Here is a 21,927-nt window from a genome sequence, read left to right as displayed (position 1 = left end):
AAGGCAGCCCAAAATTGAACAGGTTCAGGGCTGATGTGGGATTTCCCTTTGTATGCTGTGATTACCATTGAACATTGAATAAGAAAGGAACTGCTTTGGGGCCTACAGCAGAGCTATTGAGGAACAGAGCTAGGTGGGGGAAAACTTAACTGAATGCTTTGAGAAAGGAGGCAGAGTCAGAGACAAGTCATGTAGCCTCACTGGACACAGATGCCGGAACTTTACCTGGTAAGCCACAGTCACGTGGTGATTACTAGAAATGGGTTCAATTAAGATATAAGTGTTACCCAATAAGAAACTAGAGTTAATGGGCCAAGCATATTAGAAAATCATATAGTTTCTGTGTGATTATTTCGGGGCTGAGCTGATGAGCAGCCAGGAACCAGCAAGCGGCCTCCTCCAACACAGGGCTTATGTAGCACTTCTTAGGGGCGGAGCTTTCGGGGTGAAGATTTCCAGGGTGTGGACTGGTAGGATCTCAATCCCTGAGCTTGGGACAGCTCAGAGACTGGTTGGTTTTCATTCTCAGGGAAGGTTAGATTTCAAGTTCTGAGTTGGTTAGGGACAGGGAGTGTTTCTTTGTCTCTGACCTCTGGGTCAGGGTATTCTTTCACTGGTCATTTTTACCCTATAATCACGTTCTGGAATGAAAAATGTTTTGTGTAAATATAAGAAACAGCAAAAGTCATGTTGGAAGTCCAATAGTCTGTTACAACAAAGGTAATGAACGATGTTTGTGCTTGTTTAGGATACATTCATGTGTTAGTCAGCTATCCTTCAACATGGGCTGGTGGTGTGGTGGGTGAATGGTGATGTGTGTGAGTGTGTAGGGACAGTGGTGTGCGTGTCTATATGCGTGTGTCTGTGCGTGTTTACACACCTCGAGCTCTCCGATTGACCTTGTCACTGTACCTGTCAGATCTGCTCCTGCTTTCTCTCATGACCACAGAGGCTGAAGCAGAGGACCAGGCTGCGGTGATGAGAGGTCAGGGACAGAGTCTGAAGGGGAGCTGCCCCTGAGATCCAGACTTGAGCGTGGGGGGGGGGGGCTGCGCATTTGAGGCCGGAGGCGCCTCCCAAGGCTTGGAGAAGAATGCTTTCTTTATTGCCACACATCTAAGATTCAAGAATGAGTTTGCTCTTTCTTTCTTCCTGAGAAATGAGGTTTTAGTTTTAGAATACAGAATTGTCAGTAAGTGAAGGAGGAATATGTAAATTGATGCCTCCACCATGGTGCCCACACCACCAGTCCACATCCACACCGAGACCCCAGGCTCCACCTTACTCACTGGAGAATTACATCACAGATTTCTGCCACCTACCAGAAAGCTCTAACAAGACAGAGGAAGTTAATATTTTACTTCCGGCACACTGGCCCCCTTTTCCACTTAATAGTCACATGATCATTTCAGAGTCCCTTGACATCTCTACAATCACTCCCTTTCCCCAAGATGTTGCAGATAGGTGGTCAGCTCCAGAGGTTAGAGTTAGGGCTTTCAAGCCCAGATTTAGTCACTCGATTCCTGCTCCAATAGAGCACACATCCTGTGTCCTTTGATCTTTAAAGGCTTTCTTTTCAAATCAGGGGCACAGTGGAGGTGACAGGCAATTTCTGTTCACTTTTGAGGATTTCCGGAATGGGAAAGTGATAGCGCTTAATTTGGCATCTTTGAAAGGATTTTAAAAAAGGAGTAATTTTAGGATGTTTGTGTATGAAAATGGGTAGCATTGGCCAGATCGAGATGTGCAGTGCTGTGGTTGAACGTGGGGCTGTGGCTCTGTGGTATCTCAGAGTCTGGGTTCTGCCTTACTCTGGTCTCTAGGCTTGTCATGTGCTCCAGATGACAGCCGAAAAGCCTGATGGTGCAGGATCGCGAGCCGGCCGTACAGTGAGGACCTAATGTGTTAGTTGTTGCTCTCTGGTCGTTTTGAGCTCATTCTCTTCAGTTTTCTGCAGTACAAGGCTGTGTTAGAAATAATGGGATTACTGACTGTATTTTTATGAAAATGACTAATAAAAGGTAAATGTTATGGTGTACAGTTAAATGAGTACCTGAGAGGTAAAAGCAGGTGAATGTCTGTATTTCATGGTCATTTTAGCCATACAGTCAGTTCCAGCCTAGCTGGGCTACACAGTAAACCCGCTCTCAAAAACAATAACAAGGAAAACAAAATGAACTAACATAGAACAGTTTTTTTTTTAAGATGAAATTCTCGTATTGTGTACAGCGTGGTACTTTGGAGTCTTCGTGTCACTTGGGATGACTAAAGCTGCCTGCCACATTTTTGTAGTGAGCACACTCAGTGTCTACTCTTTGAGTTTTTCAAAACCACTAACTGTGTTGCATGAGGTATCTGAAACTTGTGTCGCTGAAATTGTGTAATCCTTGGTCAGCATCTTCCCGACTCCCTTACGGGGGTCTGCATCTCCCACTCTCAACCACGGTGTTGTACATCCAACCTCAGCCACGCACACCCCGTTACCCACCATTGTACTTGCCCCTGTGAGGTGACGGTTTCAGACTCTGCATGGAGATGGTGGTCTCTGTCTTTTTGTTTAAAGGTTAGTTTTCATGAGTGAGATGATGGGTTTTTTTTTTAAAGATTATTTTTATTCAGAATTCTACACGTGGGGTTATGCGCATGTGAGTGATGGTGCCCGCAGAGACCAGATGGTTAGTATCTACTGGAGCAGGAGTTACAGGCATTGGGAGCTGTAGGGGAACTGAACTCCTGTCCTCTGGAAAAGCCATCCCAGCGCTCAGCCGCTGAGCCATCTCTCCAGCCCCAGCATTTTCTTTTTGTCTTTAGCTCATTTCTCTTGTTTTCCTCCATGCTTACCATATTGTAGTAAATGGTTGTATAGCATTCCGCTGTGTCCGCGAACCTCATTCTAGATTTGTTTTCTCCATTTATTTAGTGTGTGGATGCTGGGAATTGAAAATGGATCCTCTGCAAGTGCCCTTAACCACTAAGCCATCTCTCAAGGCTCTCAGAATATTTTTTATTAATTCTTTTTAATTTAATTTATTTCTGCTTTAAAATTTCTTTTTATATTCCAACCACAGTTCTCCCTCCCATCTTTTCTCCTACCCCTCATCACCTCCCTCCCCCAGCCGACTTCCCATCCACTACTCCCAAAGGGTAAGGCCTCCCTTGGGAGAGTCAACAAAGCTTGGTCCATAACTTGAGGCCGGACCAAGCCTCCCTCCTGCTCCCTTTAAGGCTGAGCATGGCATCCCACCATAGGGATGCCATAGGGAGTGGGTTCCAAAAGGCCAGCTTGTATGCCAGGGATAGACCCTGGTCCCACTGCCTGGAGCCCCTCAGACTGACCAAGCTATACAACTGTCTCCTACATGCAGAGGATCTAGTGCCATCCCATGGAGGCTCCACAGCTGTCTGTGTAGAGTTTGTGAGTTCCCATGAGTTTGGATCTGCTGTCTCTGTGGATTTCCCCATCATGATCTTGACCTTCGTTGCTCATGTATTCCATCATCCCTCTCTTTGATATGATTCATATAGCTTGGCCTTAAGTTTGGTTGTGAATCTCTGCATCTGGTCCCACCAGTTACTCAATGAAGGATCTATGATGAAAAATTCATATATTCTGTTTTGATTATCTCCATTCTTCACTCTTTTTTTAAAGTTATTTACTTGTATTTTATGTACATTGGTGTTTAACCTGCATCTATGTCCGTGTGAAGGTGTGGGGTTTTCTGCAACAAGAATTAGAGACAGTTGTGAGCGCCCATGTAGGTGCTGGGAATTGAACCTAGGTCCTCTGGAAGAATAGCCAGCACTCTTAACCACTGAGTCATCGCTCCAGCCCCTCATTCCTCAATCTTCCCCTAACTCCTCCCAGATCTTTCACTCACTCCTTACAAGTTCTCGTTCTCTTAAAATATTGAAGGGTTCCAATTTGTGCTGTTTATAAACTCCTGGGTGTGCGGCCATCCACTGGAGAATGGTCAACTCAGTAGGGCCACAACCATAAAGAATAATGTCTGTCTATCACTATTAGAAGTCACCAACTATCAATAGCTTATTATTAAAGGGTAGGTGGTGCGGGAGAATTATCTGTATTTTGTCAATCATATTTTAATAAAACGCTGATTGGCCAGGCAGGCAGTATAGGTGGGAAAGCCAGACAGGAAGCAGGGGTGGAGCAAAGAGACTGGGAGTATTCTGGAAGCAGAAGCTCTCTCTCAGCCATTCCTGTACAGACCACCGAAGAGGCAGCATGTAACTTGCCCAGCAGAGAAAGGTATGGAGCCATTATGGCTAACATAGATGAGAATAATGGGTTAATATAAGTTATAAGAGTTAACAAGAAGCCTGACCTAATGAGCCAATCAGTTTATAACCTTATGGAGTCTTGTGTGTGATTTTCTTTGTTGCTTGCCGGCTGTTGGGGTACTGGGAGGGACAGACACCCCAACAAGCCAGCCCTCATACTACATATGGCGCCCACTCATGATTAACCCTATGCTAGGTTTTTTTCCCCCCAAGATTTATCACATATACAATATTCTGCCTGCATGTACGACTGCAGGCCAGAAGAGGGCACCAGATCTCATTATAGATGGCAGTGAGCTACCATGGTGGCTGGGAATTGAAAGAGCAGGCAGCGCTCTTAACCCCTGGGTCATCTCTCCAGCCTCCCATGCTAGAATTTTTAATTGTTTTGTTTTTGTGACGGTCATCACAGCTGCTGTGAGTTTATATTTTCAACAGCTATTTTACTTCTCGGGTCACACCACAGTGTTCTTCCTTATTATCCAGCTTTGCATCCTTAATGAGCCTTCTTCACTCTTCCCTTTAGAGACAAGGTCTCCCATGGGACATGGGTATCATCAGTGAGGCTCTGCTGACTGCCTGGGAGGATCAGAAATCCTGATGTCTTCACATTCCTATTGCCGCAGCCACAAACACATGACCCTGTACCTTGGTCTTTACTTGGGAGCTATGGATCCCACTCAGGGCCTCATGCTTCTGCAGAAAGCACTATCTATCTGTCTGTCTGTCTGTCTATCTATCTATCTATCTATCTATCTATCTATCTATCTATCTATCTATCTATCTATCTATGTTTTTCTAGACAGGGTTTCACTGTGTACCTTTGGTTGTCCTGGAACCCATTCTCTAGACCAGGCGGCCTTGAACTCACAGAGATCTGTATGTCTCAGCCTCCAGAATTCCTGAATTAAAGGGGTGTGCTACCATGCCTGGCTTCAGAAAGCATTTTATGATCAATGTTTATGTGGAGCCCTTTGGATAAATATCAAATAATGTTACAGCTGGGTCACAAAGTAGGTATTTTTTCTTTTTTTAGTTTTTATTTAAAGGGTTGTTTATTATTTCTGTGTACGGTTTCAGGACTGGCCATTCTTCATTGAACAACCCATTATGGGGCAGGGGCTTCATACCTGGGAGAAGCTAGCTATCCTTTTCCAAGCTGTCATTAGTTTCTGTAGTTTTCTTTCTGGGGTTGGGCTGTCTGCATCTTGTGTGTGTGTGTATATTCTTATATGTATAAGTACTGATGTCACACACACTTGTGTATTTGTGTATATCCACATATTTATGTAATAATAATAAAGAAAAAGAAACTATAAAAGAAAACTTTTATAAACTATAAAAAGAAACTTGAGAGTTGGAGATCACGGGAGGGGTTTGAGGAAGAGCAGCTGGGTGGGTATGGGAGGAGGAAAGGGAGGAGGAAAGTGATGTCATTCTGACTGGGGTAAGATGGAATTTCACTATAGCTTTGGTTTGTATTTATTTGATGGCTATGCATCTAAATACACATATACATGTAAAGAGTATACAATAAGCAGGCCTTTTAATTCAGTTTATTCATCCACTATATTTTGATCATGTTTTCTCTTCCCTCAACTCATCTCAGATTCTCCCCTCGTCTCTGCCTAGAATTTCCTACTGAGTGTTGTATTTACATCATTTCTCCCCTTCCTCTTTCCCCTCCAACGCTTCTTATGTTCCTCTCCAGCTCCATCCAGATTCATGACCTTCTCTTCTTCAGTTATTATTGTTACATATGCTCATTAATTCATTATTTTGATTTTTTTGAGACAGGCTTTCTTTGTGTACCACTGGATGCTCTGACACTCACTCTGTAGACCAGGCTGGCCTCAAACTCACAGAGAACTGTGTTCCTCTGCCGGTAGAGTACTGGGATTAAAAGTGTGCGCCACCACTGCCCTGCTGCTCATTGACCTTTCCTTTTCTGTGTTTTGAGATCTGTCTGTTCATTTCAGTAGCTCGTTCCTTGGTCGGGTTGTTTGATTTCTTTAATTCTTAAGAGTTCTTTTAACTCGGTTTGTTCTTTATACATCCTCTATCAGTTGTATAGCTGGCAAAGGTTATGTCCCATTCTGTGTGCTGTCTCTTCACTTCATTTACTTTCCTTTGTTCTCAAGAAGGTTTTTAGTTATATGAGATCACGTTTGTCAATGGCTGACATTGGATCTCGAGGGACTGCAGTCTTATTCAGAAATCGTTTCCTGTGTCTACATCCTGCAGTGCTTTCCCTTATTTTTCCTATAATGGTTTCAGAATACAAGGTCCTGCATCAAGCTTTAAAATCTAATTGGGGGTGATTTTTGGATGCAACAATTTTTTTCTCTACCCATGCATCATCAGTCTTTATTTAATCATTGTCAAAGAGATTGTTTCTTTCTACACTGCATTTTTGGCTTCTTGTGAGTCAAGTGGTTGTTTCTTTGTGGGTTTATATTCAGGATGTCTGTTCTGGTGACCTGTGTGCTTTTGTCCCTATGGTTCTGTAGTATGATTTGAAGTCAGGGATGGTCATACTTTATCATTATATTTTTTAAATCTGGAAATTTTGCTATTCAGGGGCTTTTGTGTTTCCATATACCTTGAGATTTCAAAAGCACGTACCATTTCCCAGTTAACTCTTTCTATTTCTGCTTCCTGAATCAGTTGTGAGCTTCATGTTCATATCTCAGCTACTACTCCAGTGACATGTTTGCCTGCCTGCTGCCATGTTCTTCACCATGATGGTGATGACCTCTGATTCTGTGTTACTGTGAGCCCTGAATGAAATGCTCTCTTTTAAAAGTTGCCTTGCATGGAATCCATTCACAGCAATAGAAAAGCAACTAAGGAGGGGAGGAACCACTGACTGACTAAGCCAGAGCCAGAGACTGCTGAGGGTCTGGACTTGAATCTGGGACCTTCAAAGGAGTAGACCTAAGCCAGGACCCCTGTGGGTCTGGGCATGAGTCTAGGCCCTCCGAAGAACTTGGCCTGAGCCAGGTCTTCTGGGGGTCTGGGTGCACCCAAGCCTGAGAACTCTGAGGGACTAGACTAGAGCCAGAATCCTTTGCAGGACCAACCCCAAGCCAGGGACCTCTACAGGAACAGATCCAGACCAGAAACATTTACAGAAACAGGTCAGAGCCAACAACCTAGGCTAGAGCAGGCCTGAGACAGCAAATTCCTAGGGGGTGGAGCAAAGCGCGGGATTGTTGAGTGATCTCCAGGAACAAGGAGTGACCAACAGGGTAATTAGAACCATGGCATTGATTGTACCACAAAGAACAACCATCTGAGACTTGGATTCACTGGCACCTAGAAGACTAATCAACAGAATCTCAGACAGCCCCAACCATACCTATTAGAGGAAAAGATGAATAGAAAAGGTAAGAACACATGCAACACCACAAAGAGCAACACGACACCAGTACAACCTAAAGACCCTACAACAGCAAGACTTGAACAACCAAATATAGATGAAGCAGAAGAAGATGACATAAAAGATAACTTCAGGAGAATGTTTGAAATTCTTAAAGAGAAAATGAGAATTCCCTCAAAGAAATGGAGGAAAAGACAAAAAATTGGAAGACATCAGCAAATCCTTAAAAGAAATCCAAATAAAAGCAATCAAACATATGAGAGAAACTATTCAAGACTTGAAAACTGAATTAGAGACAATAAAGAAAACACAAGCCAAAGGAATTATAGAAACAGAAATCATGAAAAAACAATTAGAAACCAGAAAGGCAAACATGAACAGCAGAATACAAGAGATGGAAGAGAGAATTTCAAGCGCTGAAGATACAAATAGAGGAAATAGACTCAGAAGTTAAAAAAAAAAACATTAAATCTAACAAAAGCTTAACTCAAAATATCCAGGAAATAGGGGACACCATGAAAAAAATCAATTCTAAGAATAATAGGTATAGAAGTTCAACTCAAAAGCACAGAAAATATATTTAACAAATTCATAGAAGAAAGCTTTCGCAACCTAAAGAAAGATATCCCTATGAAGATATAAGAAGCTTACAGAACACCAAATAGATTGGATCCAAAAAAGAGTCCTCTCACTACATAATAATCAAAACACTAAACATACAGAGTAAAGAAAGAATATTAAGAGCTGCAAAGGACAAAGCCAAGTAACATATAAAGGCAGACCTATCAGAATTACACCTGACTTCTCATTGGAGACAATGAAAGCCAGAAGGTTGTGGTCAAGCATTAAGTAGACATTAAGAGACCACAGATGCCAGCCCAGACTACTATACCAAGCAAAACTTACAGTCACCATAGAAAGACAAAACAAGATATTCCATGACCAAACCATGTTTAACCAATATCTAGCTGCAAACCCAGCCCTACACAAAATACTAGAAGGAAAACTCCAACCCAACACAAGGAAGTTGGATACACCAAGAAAAACACAGACAATTGATGGTCTTATAGCCACAGATCCCAAAAAAGGGTAAAATGTACAAATTAACATTACCAACAATGAAAAGTAAATTAACAAAAGATAGCAATCACTGGTCATTAATATCCCTTAATATAAATGGACTCAACTCACCTATAAAAGGGCACAGGCTAACAGATTGGTTACGAAAACAGAATTCATCCTTCTTCTGCATACAAGAAGCACATCTCAACTTCAAATACAGTCATTGTCTCAGAGTAAAGGGCTGGGAAAATATTCCAATCAAATGGATGTAAGAAACAAGTGGTGTAGCTATCCTAATATCTAATAAAATAGACTTCAAACTAAAATCAATCAAAGGAAATAAAGAAGGACATTTCATATTAGTCACAGGAAAATGCATCAAGAGGAAATCTCAATACTAAACATCTATGCCCCAAATACAAGGGCAGCCTCATATGTCAAAGAAATACTTCTAAAGCTTAAATCATACATCAAACCCCATACACTAATAGTGGAAGACTTCAAAACTCCCCTCTCACCACTGGACAGGTCAGTCAGACAAAAAATGAACAGAGAAATAAGGGAACTAACAGATGTTATGACTCAAATGGACTTAACAGACATCTGCAGAATATTCCATCCAAACAGAAAAGAATATACCTCCTTCTCAGCACCTCATGGAATCTTCTCAAAAATTGACCACCTACTCAGTAACAAAACAAACCTCAACAAATACAAAAAATTGGAATAACCCAATTTACCTTATCAGATCACCATGTTTTAAAACTAGAAGTCAACAGCAATACCAAATTCCAGAAAACCCACAAACATATGGAAATTAAACAATGCTCACCTGAATCATCAATGGGACAAGGAAGAAATAAAGGGAGAAATGACAGATTTCCTAAAATTCAATGAAAATGACCACACAACATACCCAAATTTATGGGACACTATGAAAGCAGTGTTAAGAGGAAACTTTATAGCACTAAACACCGACTTAAGGAGCTGGAAAAATCCCACATTAGTGAATTAACAAAACATTTGAAAACTTTAGAACAAAAGAAGCAAACTCACCTAAGAAAACTAGACAGCAGGAAATAATCAAATTGAGAGCTGAAACCAACAAAATAGAAACAAACAGAGCAATACAAAGAATCAACAAGACAAAGAGTTGGATCTTCGAGAAAACCAACAAAATAGACAAACCTTTATCCAAACTTACCAAAAGGCAGAGAGAGAATATCCAAATTAATAAAATCAGAAATGAAAAGGGGGACATAACAACAGACATGGAAGAAATACGGAGAATCATCAGGTCATATTTCAAAAACCTGTACTCCACAAAATTGGAAAAACTTAAAGGAATTGGACAACTTTCTGGATAAATATCACTTACCAAAATTAGATCAAGACCAGATAAGCAAACTAAACAGACCTATAACTGCTGAAGAAATAGAAACAGTCATCAAAAGTCTCCCAACCAAAAAAGCCCAGATGGTTTCAGCTCAGAATTCTACAAGACTTTCAAAGAAGAACTAATACCAATCCCCCTCAAATTATTTCACACAATAAAAAAAGAAAGAATATTGCCAAACTGCTTTTTCTGTCTTTTTTAAATTAATTTTTATTGAGCTCTACATTTTTCTCTGATCCCCTCCCTGCCTCTGGTATTGTGGTTTGTGGGCTGGTTTTCTTTGCTTTATGTTTAAAACTGCCTATGAGTGAGTACATGTGATAATTGTCTTTCTGTGTCTGGGTTACCTCACTCAAAATAATGTTTTTAGGCTCCATCCATTTTCCTGCAAAATTCAAGATGTCGTTATTTTTTTCTGCTGTGCAGTACTCATTGTGTAAATGAACCATATTTTCCTTATGCATTCTTTGGTTGAGGGGCATTTAGGTTGTTTCCAGGTTCTGTCTATGACAAATAATGCTGCTATGACCATAGTTGAGCACATGTCCTTGTAGCACAATTGAGCATCCTTTGGATATATACCCAGAAGTGGTATTACTGGGTCTTGAGGAAAGTTGCTTCCTAATTTTCTGAGAAATTGCCACTCTGTCTTCCAAAGGGGTTGTATGAGCTAGCCAAGATCAAAAACACTGATGACAACTTATGCTGGAGAAATTGTGGGGTAAAGGGAACACTTCTGCATTGCTGGTGGGAATGCAACCTGACTAATCTAACTATAAGTATTACAAACATGAATTAATACTGATGTATAATTATATTAACTATATAACTTAAAGGCTAATACTTTATATTAAAAAATTAAAGTCTTTAAATAAATATTCAGCAAATGAGGACAATGACCTCAAAATGTAAACCATATGTGTGTGTGTGTGTGTGTGTATGTATCTTGATCAGAGGTAGAAATATATGTATAGTGAAATATGATAAATATATCCTAAATTTGTCTCAATATACAAGATATCTTAAGCAGAAGTAGAAACGTGCATGCATTCAATATGTCAGAAATAACTTCGCAAAGGTGCACAAATATGGTAAACAGAAATAGGAATATATTCAATATAACATCTATAATTTGAATTTGTTTCTATATACAAGAATCTATACCAATGTAAATTGTTTCTAAATAATAGCTCACAAGTAACATACTAACCTACCTATTATCCCATCCAATCCTTTTTTCTTTTAATCAAAAAACATCCCTAATCTGCTTCATTTCCAACTTCAACCCTATACCACTTATAACCAACCCTTAGTAGATGTCCCTAATCCTGAGGATGAACTTTGTTGGGAGAGGGGAATGTCTTTTTCTGAAATTACTTCCAACTCTCATGGGGAATGATGTTATTTCTATGGGAACCTGTAAGAACCAAAATGATGGTTAAGTTTCAATTACTATTTGGTGTAGTTGCAGATTCTCTCTGAGTAATCCATAGGGTTTTTCTGAAATTCTTATTTGAAGTTCTGGCTAGAACATTGTAAGAAGGTGCACCATCCCAGCTAGCCAAGTTGGATTCATTTTGAGTAGTTTGTAATATAATACAGATTTTAAGGTGGTGCCATCTTCATAATGACATCATATCAACCAAGTTGAATAGTTGTTATGGGGTCCCATCTTCTTCCTGGAGACTTCAAAGATTACAGCAGGAAAATTTATTGTTGATTGTGGAAAACTTAAGCATTATTCGTATCAAAACAGAAAGGTTGAATTTCTATAGACATATATTCACAAAAAGACTTCCCACACCAGAATTTTACAAAAACGGGTATGGGAAGAAGTTAAATTTTGAAAACAGAGTTTTGATAAGAGCAATCTCTAGATTTTATCTTTCTTCTGTTTCATACCAGCTGGTTCCTGATATGAGACAGAAACTGAAATTTTCTTTAAACAACATGCTTGGATTTAGAGTATAGCCACATCCATCTCCAAAGCCAGTTTTTCATTTTAATAATTTGTGACTATCATTATATGTATGTAAATAAGATCTTACCCTGCAGAGGATATTGGTCTTATAAGTCAGATTTCTCCTTGCTTGATGACTCTTTCTGGAAAGGTATCTTTTTTTTTCTTTAAGTATCTAGATGTTCAAAGTTTCTTGACTTAGAAGATGGGTATTTTCCTGCAAAGACAAGAACAGAGAACCCTGTCCCAACCTATGAGGTTTCCTTACAACCTGTGGATTGTCGTCTGTGTGGATGAACTATCATTTCTCTTTATCGAGAGGTTTCTCCTTTTCAAACTGAATCTTGATTAATTTTGATGGTATCTATAGCTTTTCTTCTCCTATGGAAACAAGAGGAAAACTCCTTCGCCAACATAGCACATCTCTTGGTTTTCATTCTGAGGTCACCACGTGCTTGAAATACACTGGCTGATTTAATTTAGAATTTTTTTCCCATTATCCAATGTCTCTCTGCAGCCACTGTTCCCTTCTCATTAGCATTAAGAAAATTCAAGATTAATAAAGCATTATGCAATCGATTTCTGGGGGGTATTTTTCATCCCTTTCTGTTTGTTTAAATTATCCTTTATCATTTGATTTGATCTTTCTATAACTGCCTGACCTAAAGGATTGTATGGTATACCTGTAATATGCTTTATATTATAAACAAAAACAGTTTCATTTTATTAAAAACGTATGCTGGACCATTCTCTGTCTTTATTTGTGCAGGTATCCCCACGATGGTTATAACATCAGGTAAGTGTGTAATTACCAATTAATTCTTTTCTGAACACAAAGCAGTGGCCATTGCAAACCTGAATAAGTATAAGTTATGTGGTGTACATATTTTAATTTTGCAAATTCTACAAATTGGAGCACATCCATCTATCAGATTTCAATCCTTTGAGTACCCTTTGGGATACTTCTTGTAGATAGTGGTGTTTGGTTATATAAAGAACAAGTAGGATATCTCCTTTTATCTCCGTGGCTTGTTTCCATGTAATAGAAAAGACTTTTTTAAACCTTTGCTATTGACTGGTGTTTTTATGAAATTCTGTGGCCTTCAGCACACTTCCAAACAGTAATTGACCAATTTCTGCATTACCTTGAGGTAGAGGACCTAGCAGACCCATATAGAATCGCATGTGTGTTATATATATGTGACAAAGCCTGTTCCTGATTATATCCTGATTATATATTTCTTGACCTTGAATAAATACTGAAGTCAATTCTGTATCATCTGGTTTCAATTCAGTGGTTTCATCTACAAAACAACTTTTCTGCACATTGTGAATCAGTAACTTTGTTGAGAGGTTCTTTAGAATCCCTTAGCACCATGAGAATAGCATGCACTTTTCACTTGTGGACAGAATTATAAGGGCTTTGTTCCACTTTACCTAAGTTTTCTGATTTGTAACCTGCATTTCCTGATTTATTTGCATCAGTATAGAATGTAGGGGCTTCAGTTATTGGTGTGTCATGTACAAAGCCAGGAAGGAACCAGTTAGTTCTCTTTATAAGTCTAATTCTATTACTTTTAGGTTGCTCTTAATCTCTCCCAAAAAATTAGTACAAGCTCTTAGCCAGGGTTTATTGTCTTTCCATAATTCTTCAGTCACAAGAGCATGAGACTCTTAATCTCAGGGTTGTGGGTTCAGGACCCATGTTGGGTGCCAATTTTAGTAGTTCCCAGAGTTTCACAATAGACCAGAATCGTGATAACAAACCATTAATTATTTGGAGATAAACTCACAGTAAGGGTAATGATTCACATTCCTCTGCTTGCACTGGAAACTGGAACTGAATCCAGCAGAAAAGAGGGCCATGTATGCTTTTGTTTTCATTTCTAGTAGATGAGATCATGAACAAAGTGGGTCAGGATCTTGAAGGCCATTGGCTGAAGAAGTTCTCACAACAGGATTCTAGTCAAAGACAGACTATTGAAAATGTTTTATTTCAAAAAAGATGTTTTATTTGAATTCATTACAAAAGTATGGGCAACCAGACTCATAAAGGCAAATGTATATTCTCTTTCATCTTTGTTTCTTAGCTCCAAATCCTCAGATCAAATGGAGGTGATCACAGAAAACCACCACTGGTCACAATGGAGAATTCAGCAGATTGTGGGGGAGTGCAGCTCCATGGGCTACATCTACATCACAGATCTTACATCTGTGGCTAAGGGGACATTTCAGAAGAGGGGTGGAAATGATTGTAAGAGCTAGGATATCAGCAAGTCTGTTTTAAAAGGGTTTATCCTAGAAACGACTGTATAATCAAGACTGGACCAATGGCAGCATCAATGGGCATATCAACATGGAAGGGAGAAAATTTCATGGAGTCTCACTCCTAGATAAAGAATTAGAGGCAATTAATGACTGTTGGGAGAAGGAGAATTAGTCTCACCTAGGGATGAACCCCCTTATTTGTTGTCCAATATAGATTGATCAACACTGGAATATTATAGAAACCACAAACAGCCCTATCAGATTGTATCTATATCTATTTGTGTGTGTGTATATATATATACACATATATATGCATATATGTGTATGTAACAATAATAAAAAAGAGAAAAAGTGGTTATCAATTTGAGAGTATATGGGGTGATGTGAGCGGGGAGGGTTTGAGAGAACATAGTTGGGAGGGGCTGGAGGGAGAAAAGGAAGTGAGAAGTGATGTAATTCTATTTCAATCAAATTTTTTAAAAAAAGAAAACAATAAAACAAATATTAAACAGCTAGGTTGGTAATACTCCATGGGTGCAACTTCTGATAATTTCAGGTGACACAATCCCACAGGCGATTCCCTCATCCACGGGCTCTTTAAACCTTCTGTCCTGCCTTCATCAATGTTCCCTGAGCCTTAGGTGCAGAAGCTGTTTTGCACATACAGCCACTGGTACTGGGCTTCACTATTCTGCATTTCGATTGGTTGTGGTTTTCTGTAATGATCTCCATTGTTACAAAGAGTAATTTCATTGATGCTGTGTGAGGACTACACTTAGAGGCCTGCATCCTACACAAAGAACCAGGAAAGAGCACACCAATTGATTATCCAATACCAAGTGGTCAGTCCCGAGTACATACATACATGTAACATTATAGTGACTGAGCAGGTAGTATTTATGTATTTAGGTACACACACACACACACACAAACATAAACACACACGTATGTAACAATAATTAATGAAAAAAGAGGCCTTGAATTTGAGAGAGAAAAAGAAGAGGCATATACAGGAGGGTTTGAAGGGCAGAAAAGAAGGGGAAGAAATGCTGTTGTTATGTCATAATTTCAAAAATAAAAGAAATAATTAAAAACATACTGAAACAGTAAATTAAGACAGCTATGGTACTAGGACATCCATTGTATACCTGTCCGTTATAACACTAAAGAGTCCCACCCACAGCAGTATCTGAGGTAGGGAACAGTTAAGATAGGGAAATTTATTTGTTCAATGGTTAAAAGACATTCCTTAGGACAGAACACTCCACAAAAAACTGCCCAAGCCCCAAAGGGTATTTTAAATTTTTGATTAGAAGTATTTTAATAGAGAAAAATCGAGAAGTAGACTATTCTTCAAAATACTTAAAATGAATTTATTTTTCCCAAAGCGTCATAACTTGAGTTAGTAGTAAATGTTGAAATTATTAAAATTATGAATGCTGAGTTGTATTCAAGAAAAATGTTAGCTCCTTGAATTTTAATAGCGTATAGAATGCCTGAGTTATAACTAGGTCATACCAGGTATTTGAGGTTCACATTCAAATTCTTTATCTCATGGGAATCATTAAGAAGTATTCAGGCTATGAGAAAGTGTGAGTTTCAGTTCAGCCACGAAGTGCACGTTGAAAACAGGTCATTCTCAGCGCCGAAAAGGAAGAAGTGAAGTGCAAAATAAGTTTATTATTCTTCATTATTAAAAAAGGGCAGATGGTTGGATAGCATGTTGCCCAAATTGCATTAATTCCCTCCAATCTTGGAATTTTTGTTTGTGCATAAAACCCATAAAGGGTGATGAAATTGTTCAACCAATACAAGCTCACAAAACAGCTCACCAGCAGCAAGATGCTGTGAGTGGCTCTGAGTTCGGGAGATTGCTGGCTGGAGAGGCTTGGGCTGCGGAGATACTGGGCTCTCTTGCGGTGTCTATAGAGGAGAATTACCATGTACAGGCTGGTCCACATCATGATGGCCACATAAAAGAGATCGTGCATGAATATGATACTCAAAAATGATCCTGAATTTTGGTTCCCAAAATTCCTGTTTTGACAGTAAGCATGTGAAAATCCATTTCCAACGTGAGTAGAATTGGTTTTGGCTATTACCATTTCAACCATATATCCATAGATGGCCAGGTTAATGAGCCAGGAGCAGAGTAAGGAAGAAAACGTCCACGTTGATAGTTTATGCTTAAGCCAAGCCCACTGGGAATTACTGGGAGTCACGGTGACGGCTTGAAATGTGCTTAGAATACAGGTGGTACTGATAGACAGACCCCGGGTAATTCTGACTATACATGAAACAACCTTACAACCAACATCATCCAGAAAACTGGGTACTCCAAAGGATGAGACGATATCCGGTATCAATTTGAATATGATCGTTACCATATTAGCTATTGTCAGGTGCATGAAAAACGTATCTATCAACTTCTTAAAATGAGGCTTAAAGAAGAAAATGTAAATGTATAAAATGAACAGAGATGTGTTCCCTATGACACCAACACATAACTGAGATATGAGAAAGACCCCCAAGATGGCATTACTTGTAAGCATGATGTTAGCCAGATTTGTTAGGCTTGGAGTGACAGATAAATGACTGTATTATAAATCTATTTTTGAAACGGCAATTGTGGGAAAATATAATGATTGTCAGCTCAGGAGCAGGGCTAATAAGTGATGAAATGTCCAACTCCTTTCTTTCTTCCTCCCTCCCTTCCTTCCTTCCTTCCTTCCTTTCTTCCTTCCTTCCTTCCTTCCTTCCTTTCCTTTCTTTCTCTCTTTCTTTCTCTCTTTCTCTCTCTCTCTCTCTCTCTCTCTCTCTCTCTCTCTCTCTCTCTCTCTCTCTCTTTTTGGACAGGGTTTTCCCGAGTATCACTGGCTGTTCTGAAACTTGCTCTTTATTCCAGGCTGGTCTTGGCCTCACAGATTCACCTACCTCTGGCTTTTCAGTGCTGGAATTAGAAGCATGTGCCCCCACCACGTGGAGAAATGTCCAAATCCTTTCAAGATTAGGTCCACAGATGACCTCTTAGCAACTGCATTCCAGGTATTCTTGACCATCTTAGAGGACAGAATAAAATGCTGGAAAGTAGGCAGTCGAATCCACCGATACCCTGAACACTGGTATGTCAGGCAGAAGGATGTGTTGACCTAGGTGAAAGCCAAATTTGCATGTTATAAGAATTTTTAAAAGTTATGTATTTTTGTGTATGGGCACTTTGCCTGCATGTCTGTGCACTATATGCCTGCCTGGGAATCGAACCCTGGCACTCTGGAAGAGCAACCAATGGTCTTTAACTGTGATACCATCCCTCCAGCCCCCAGGAATTTTCATTCATCAATTGATATTGTTTCCATGTTTATAACAATATTTGTATCTAACACATATATAGTAACATGTGTACTTGAAGGTCAGTGTTTTGGTCGCAGATCCGTTTCTGTAGCTTAGTGAGGAGTAAATCCTCAGACTTTCCATGTGGGACTCTCATTTCACCTTACAGGGTAACCAGCACGTCCTGAAGCGTCTCATTTCATTTTGTCTGTTTCGCTGGCAGCTTAGAGCTGAGCTACTGATGTGCAGACAGCGACGGCAAGGGTGAGACTGCGTACCCCACAGTGCTGAGCATCGGCACAGAAGTGAGACAGCGACGGCAAGGGTGAGACTGCGTACCCCACAGTGCTGAGCATCGGCACAGATGTGAGACAGCGACGGCAAGGGCGAGACTGCGTACCCCACAGTGCTGAGCATCGGCACAGAAGTGAGACAGCGACGGCAAGGGCGAGACTGCGTACCCCACAGTGCTGAGCATCGGCACAGAAGTGAGACAGCGACGGCAAGGGTGAGACTGCGTACTCCACAGTGCTGAGCATCGGCACAGAAGTGTGTTTCCTGTGACGCTTGGTCATTAAAACAGTCAGGCCGATCCTGGCTGATAAACCCACGGTAACAAAGAGTTATATATTTTGCAACACCTGAATTACATTTCCATGTAATTAGAAGATTCTTCTGTTTTTTCTGTTACATAAGCAGAGGTCTCAGGTCCACAGTTACACAGAGAATGGCAAAGACATGATACTCATGAAGTTCGACCTTGAATTTTACAGCATTGTAATATCACCCATGTTCAATGGATTTGGGGGAGTTTTACTGTATATTAATTTTAGACCCATTCCTCCACTGGTCTAATTATTTCTGTCACCTGAAATACAAACCTTTTTTCTTTGCAGATATCTATGAATTCCTCAGCGGTCTCTTTTATTCTGATAAGGTCTATTAGACTTTTTTCAATGTGCCCGTCTGAATTTCTCCATGCCCCACAAATCTCTGCCTTGACACGAGTCCCTAGCATAGTCAAGGTATTCTATTATGAGTGATCAACATTTAAATTACTTAGTGAATTCTACTACACTGAGATGTTGTTCTTCCACAATCCCAGTTATGCCTTATATCAGTGTACAACTTGTTTCATGACTTGTCATTGTTTGCCACCGTCACAGATTATATAGCTAGACCGCACCCACCCTCCTCTAAGCTTTGAAAACACATCTCCTCCCTACTGTGCCATATGGCTTCTGCTGACCCACATTTGTTTCTTATCATTCACATCTTCCCAAGTGTTATCCTGGATTGATTGTCCTCCTCCTCGCTGTTCACCAGAAATTTGTTTTCTGCTCATCTTTTCTCCTTGCTCTGTATATCTACCCCTTAAATGCCCTAACTTTTCATAATTTTGTTACTCAGCACGGTCCTGAAAATTCTCTCCAGTAGCCATGTTATTACTATTTTTTCCTGCAAAGAATAAGAGGTCTGGGATAAAATGCCAGGCTGTCATCTGAACCCAGATGAAACAGACTCACACTATGACTTGCACAGGAAGATGCTGTCAATGGGAAATGGAATCTAAAAAGATTATCTTGCACTATTTTTGACATTCAAAAAAAAATGAAACTTGCCAGATTGTGGTGGCACAGTCCTTTATTCCTAGCCTTGGGAGGCAGACACAGGTTGGTGTCATTGAGGTTGAGGTCAGCTTGGTCTACAAAGCGAGTTTCAGGACAGTTAGTGGTACACAGAGAAACCCTGTCTCAAAAAACAAGGCAAAAAAACAAAAAAGAAAAGGAAATTTGAATACTGAGGAATAGACATATTCCTAAACAGCAGAGCAACTGCTACGTGTATGTAAATAGATGTGATGAATTTAAAACAAGTGTTATCATTCTTAATTGTATACATGCATCACATCTTCAAAAATAAAAGTGTAATAAAAATGAACCTTAGCAAAGATATAGATGTATTAAAAACAGAGAAATAGGGGGCTGGAGAGATGGCTCAGTGGTTAAGAGCATTGCCTGCTCTTCCAAAGGTCCTGAGTTCAATTCCCGGCAACCACATGGTGGCTCACAACCATCTGTAATGAGGTGCCTTCTTCTGGCCTACAGAATATTGTATACATAATAAATAAATAAATATTTTAAAAAAACAGAGAAATAAACTATCCGGTTGTGTAAAAATTTTTGTAAGTTATCAAACATAACAGCGATAATCTTAATGCAATCACATCCACAGTCCACAAATTATAGATGACACATAGCATTTGGAATAGGCTATTTGAACTTTACTGAGAGCAAAACTGGAAGTGTTCTCTTTTTCCTTTCTGTGAATGAAACCATCAGCATGTTGGCACATTGAGGGAGAATAAAAAAAAAATCCACATTCTGTCTGAGTGTAGAAGATTCACCATTTTACATCAATTCAAATACATCAAGCACAATGGGCAGGAGAAAGGTGCCTTGTGCAAGTGATGATCAGCCCACAGCTAGAGTATCACAATGAAAATGGGAAACATTAGTTTTCACAGCATTGCATACATTGTATATGGATTCGATTCTAATTAAGAAGGATGCAAAATTTTAAAAAAATGGAAGAACATTTTCAAACTAGAAAAAAATATTCACTTTAAGTAAATTTTATTTCACAAAAGAAATACTAAGGGGGCACACTAATACATGCAATCAACCAACTTTTGCAGCAACATTAAACTTAAATTTGAGAATAAAAATACACAAATCTCATCTGTACATATTCAAGCTTAGAACATTAGATGAGGCATAACGATCAGAAGCAATATGATGCATATTTTTTTCAAGACAGGGTTTCTCTGTGTAGCCCTGACTGTCGTGGAGCTCACTCTGTAGACAGGACTGGTTTTGAAATCGCTGAGATTGCTTGCCTCTCTCTGCCTTCCAGTGCTGGAAGTCAAAGTGTTTGTCACCATCCCCCACCTTGATAGGAAATCTTAACAATGCCTTCTTTCAGTTAACCAAGCCAACAGATAAAAGAGAAAATGGGATATAAAAATTTGAGCTAGAGAATCTGGAGAGATGGCTCAGTGGTAAAGAACACAGGCTGCTCTTTCAGAGGATCCAGGTTCAATTCCCAGCACCCACATAGCAACTCATAGCTGTCTGTACCTCCTTTTCCAGGGGATCTGACAATATCATTCAGACATGAATGCATGCAAAGCCCCAATGGACATAACATAAAAATTAAATAAATTATATAAAAAGGAAAATCTTTAAAAAGTTAAGCTGGAGAACTGATAGCTTCAGTGTAACAAAACTGCACAGTTACGGGAAAGCAGCAATCGTTAGCCATGTGGCACATAGGAATTGGGAAGCAAATGTGACTATATAACCAATATCAAAGAAAGGATCATCAATGGTCTAGTTTGCTGTTAGACTAAATTTTATGTCTATAATGCTGTATTATGGAGAAACTTAGGCTGGAGAGATGACTCTGAGATCGAAGTGTTTGTCATGCGAGCACTGGAAAGTGAGCTCAAACACCAAGCACCGATGCAAAGGCTGAGTGTGGTGGGTTAGACAGGCTGGTGAAAGGTGGATCCCCGGAGTCCATCGAGCAGCTGATTGAGCCAACTGCTGTGCTCCAGGCTGAATGAGAGATCCTGTCTCAAAAAATTGGGAGGAGGAAGAGGAAGGCACATGACGTCAGTGCCTGTCCTGTACACACACAAACAAGAGATCACACAGTCACATACGTGCATATACCTCACACAAAACAAAGTGTAAAACTCCCAATTCCCATCATGTTAAAAACAAATGAATATCTTGGCAATGACAGAATGAAAAAAGTCCATTATGAAAATGAACTGTAGAGTGTCTCTTGTGGAAATGTGTGTGTGAAATCGATAAGACATGTTAGGAAACAATGGAGTTATATTGAAGAGGATTTCAGATGAAATCTAAAATAAAGGAGCTGAATAAATAAAAGCAGAACAATAGCAAGCAACAGAAATATAAGGAAATATAAAGCCAATGCCACCACCTTGAAGGGAATACTGCAACACTCCTCTGTGCGACTGCACTGTTGTCCGGGAGGAAAGACAGAGACTAGGACAGAATGCTGCATACAGCGTCTGGAAAGCGGCAAACGCATCTTCAAAGGTTATGTTATGACTACCTAGGCTGATATGGGGCTTAAGGGGAATGTGAAAATCCTCTAAGATGTAACATCCCTCCAAAGATTTTAGATTCTAAAATG

General features: G+C 39.8%; 1 protein-coding gene and 1 long non-coding RNA gene across 2 annotated transcripts in view; one reads left to right on the top strand and one right to left on the bottom strand.

Moving 5' to 3' along the window:
• LOC148123371 (uncharacterized) overlaps positions 1-18,596 on the top strand; it is a 42,238-nt gene extending 23,642 nt beyond the window's left edge. Inside the window, exons 2-3 of the long non-coding RNA XR_015738171.1 lie at positions 12,869-12,895; positions 17,921-18,596. This is a non-coding gene — a long non-coding RNA (uncharacterized LOC148123371). The remainder of the gene's footprint in view (positions 1-12,868; positions 12,896-17,920) is intronic.
• Positions 15,972-17,055, bottom strand: LOC125405153 (vomeronasal type-1 receptor 4-like). The gene has a single exon (XM_085679412.2). It carries the CDS (start codon positions 16,917-16,919, stop codon positions 15,972-15,974), a length of 948 nt encoding a protein of 315 aa, XP_085535538.1. The 5' UTR covers positions 16,920-17,055.
• Positions 18,597-21,927: the final 3,331 nt, after the last annotated feature.

Source organism: Myodes glareolus, chromosome 1 (assembly GCF_982192425.1).
Source record: "Myodes glareolus chromosome 1, mMyoGla1.1, whole genome shotgun sequence".
Taxonomy (NCBI): domain Eukaryota; kingdom Metazoa; phylum Chordata; class Mammalia; order Rodentia; family Cricetidae; genus Myodes; species Myodes glareolus.
This window is presented reverse-complemented; position numbering and strand designations above follow the sequence as displayed.

What these genes read in the sequence shown, in the direction of transcription:
- LOC125405153 (XM_085679412.2), bottom strand. Translation starts at nt 16,919, where the DNA reads ATGCTTACAAGTAATGCCATCTTGGGGGTCTTTCTCATATCTCAGTTA.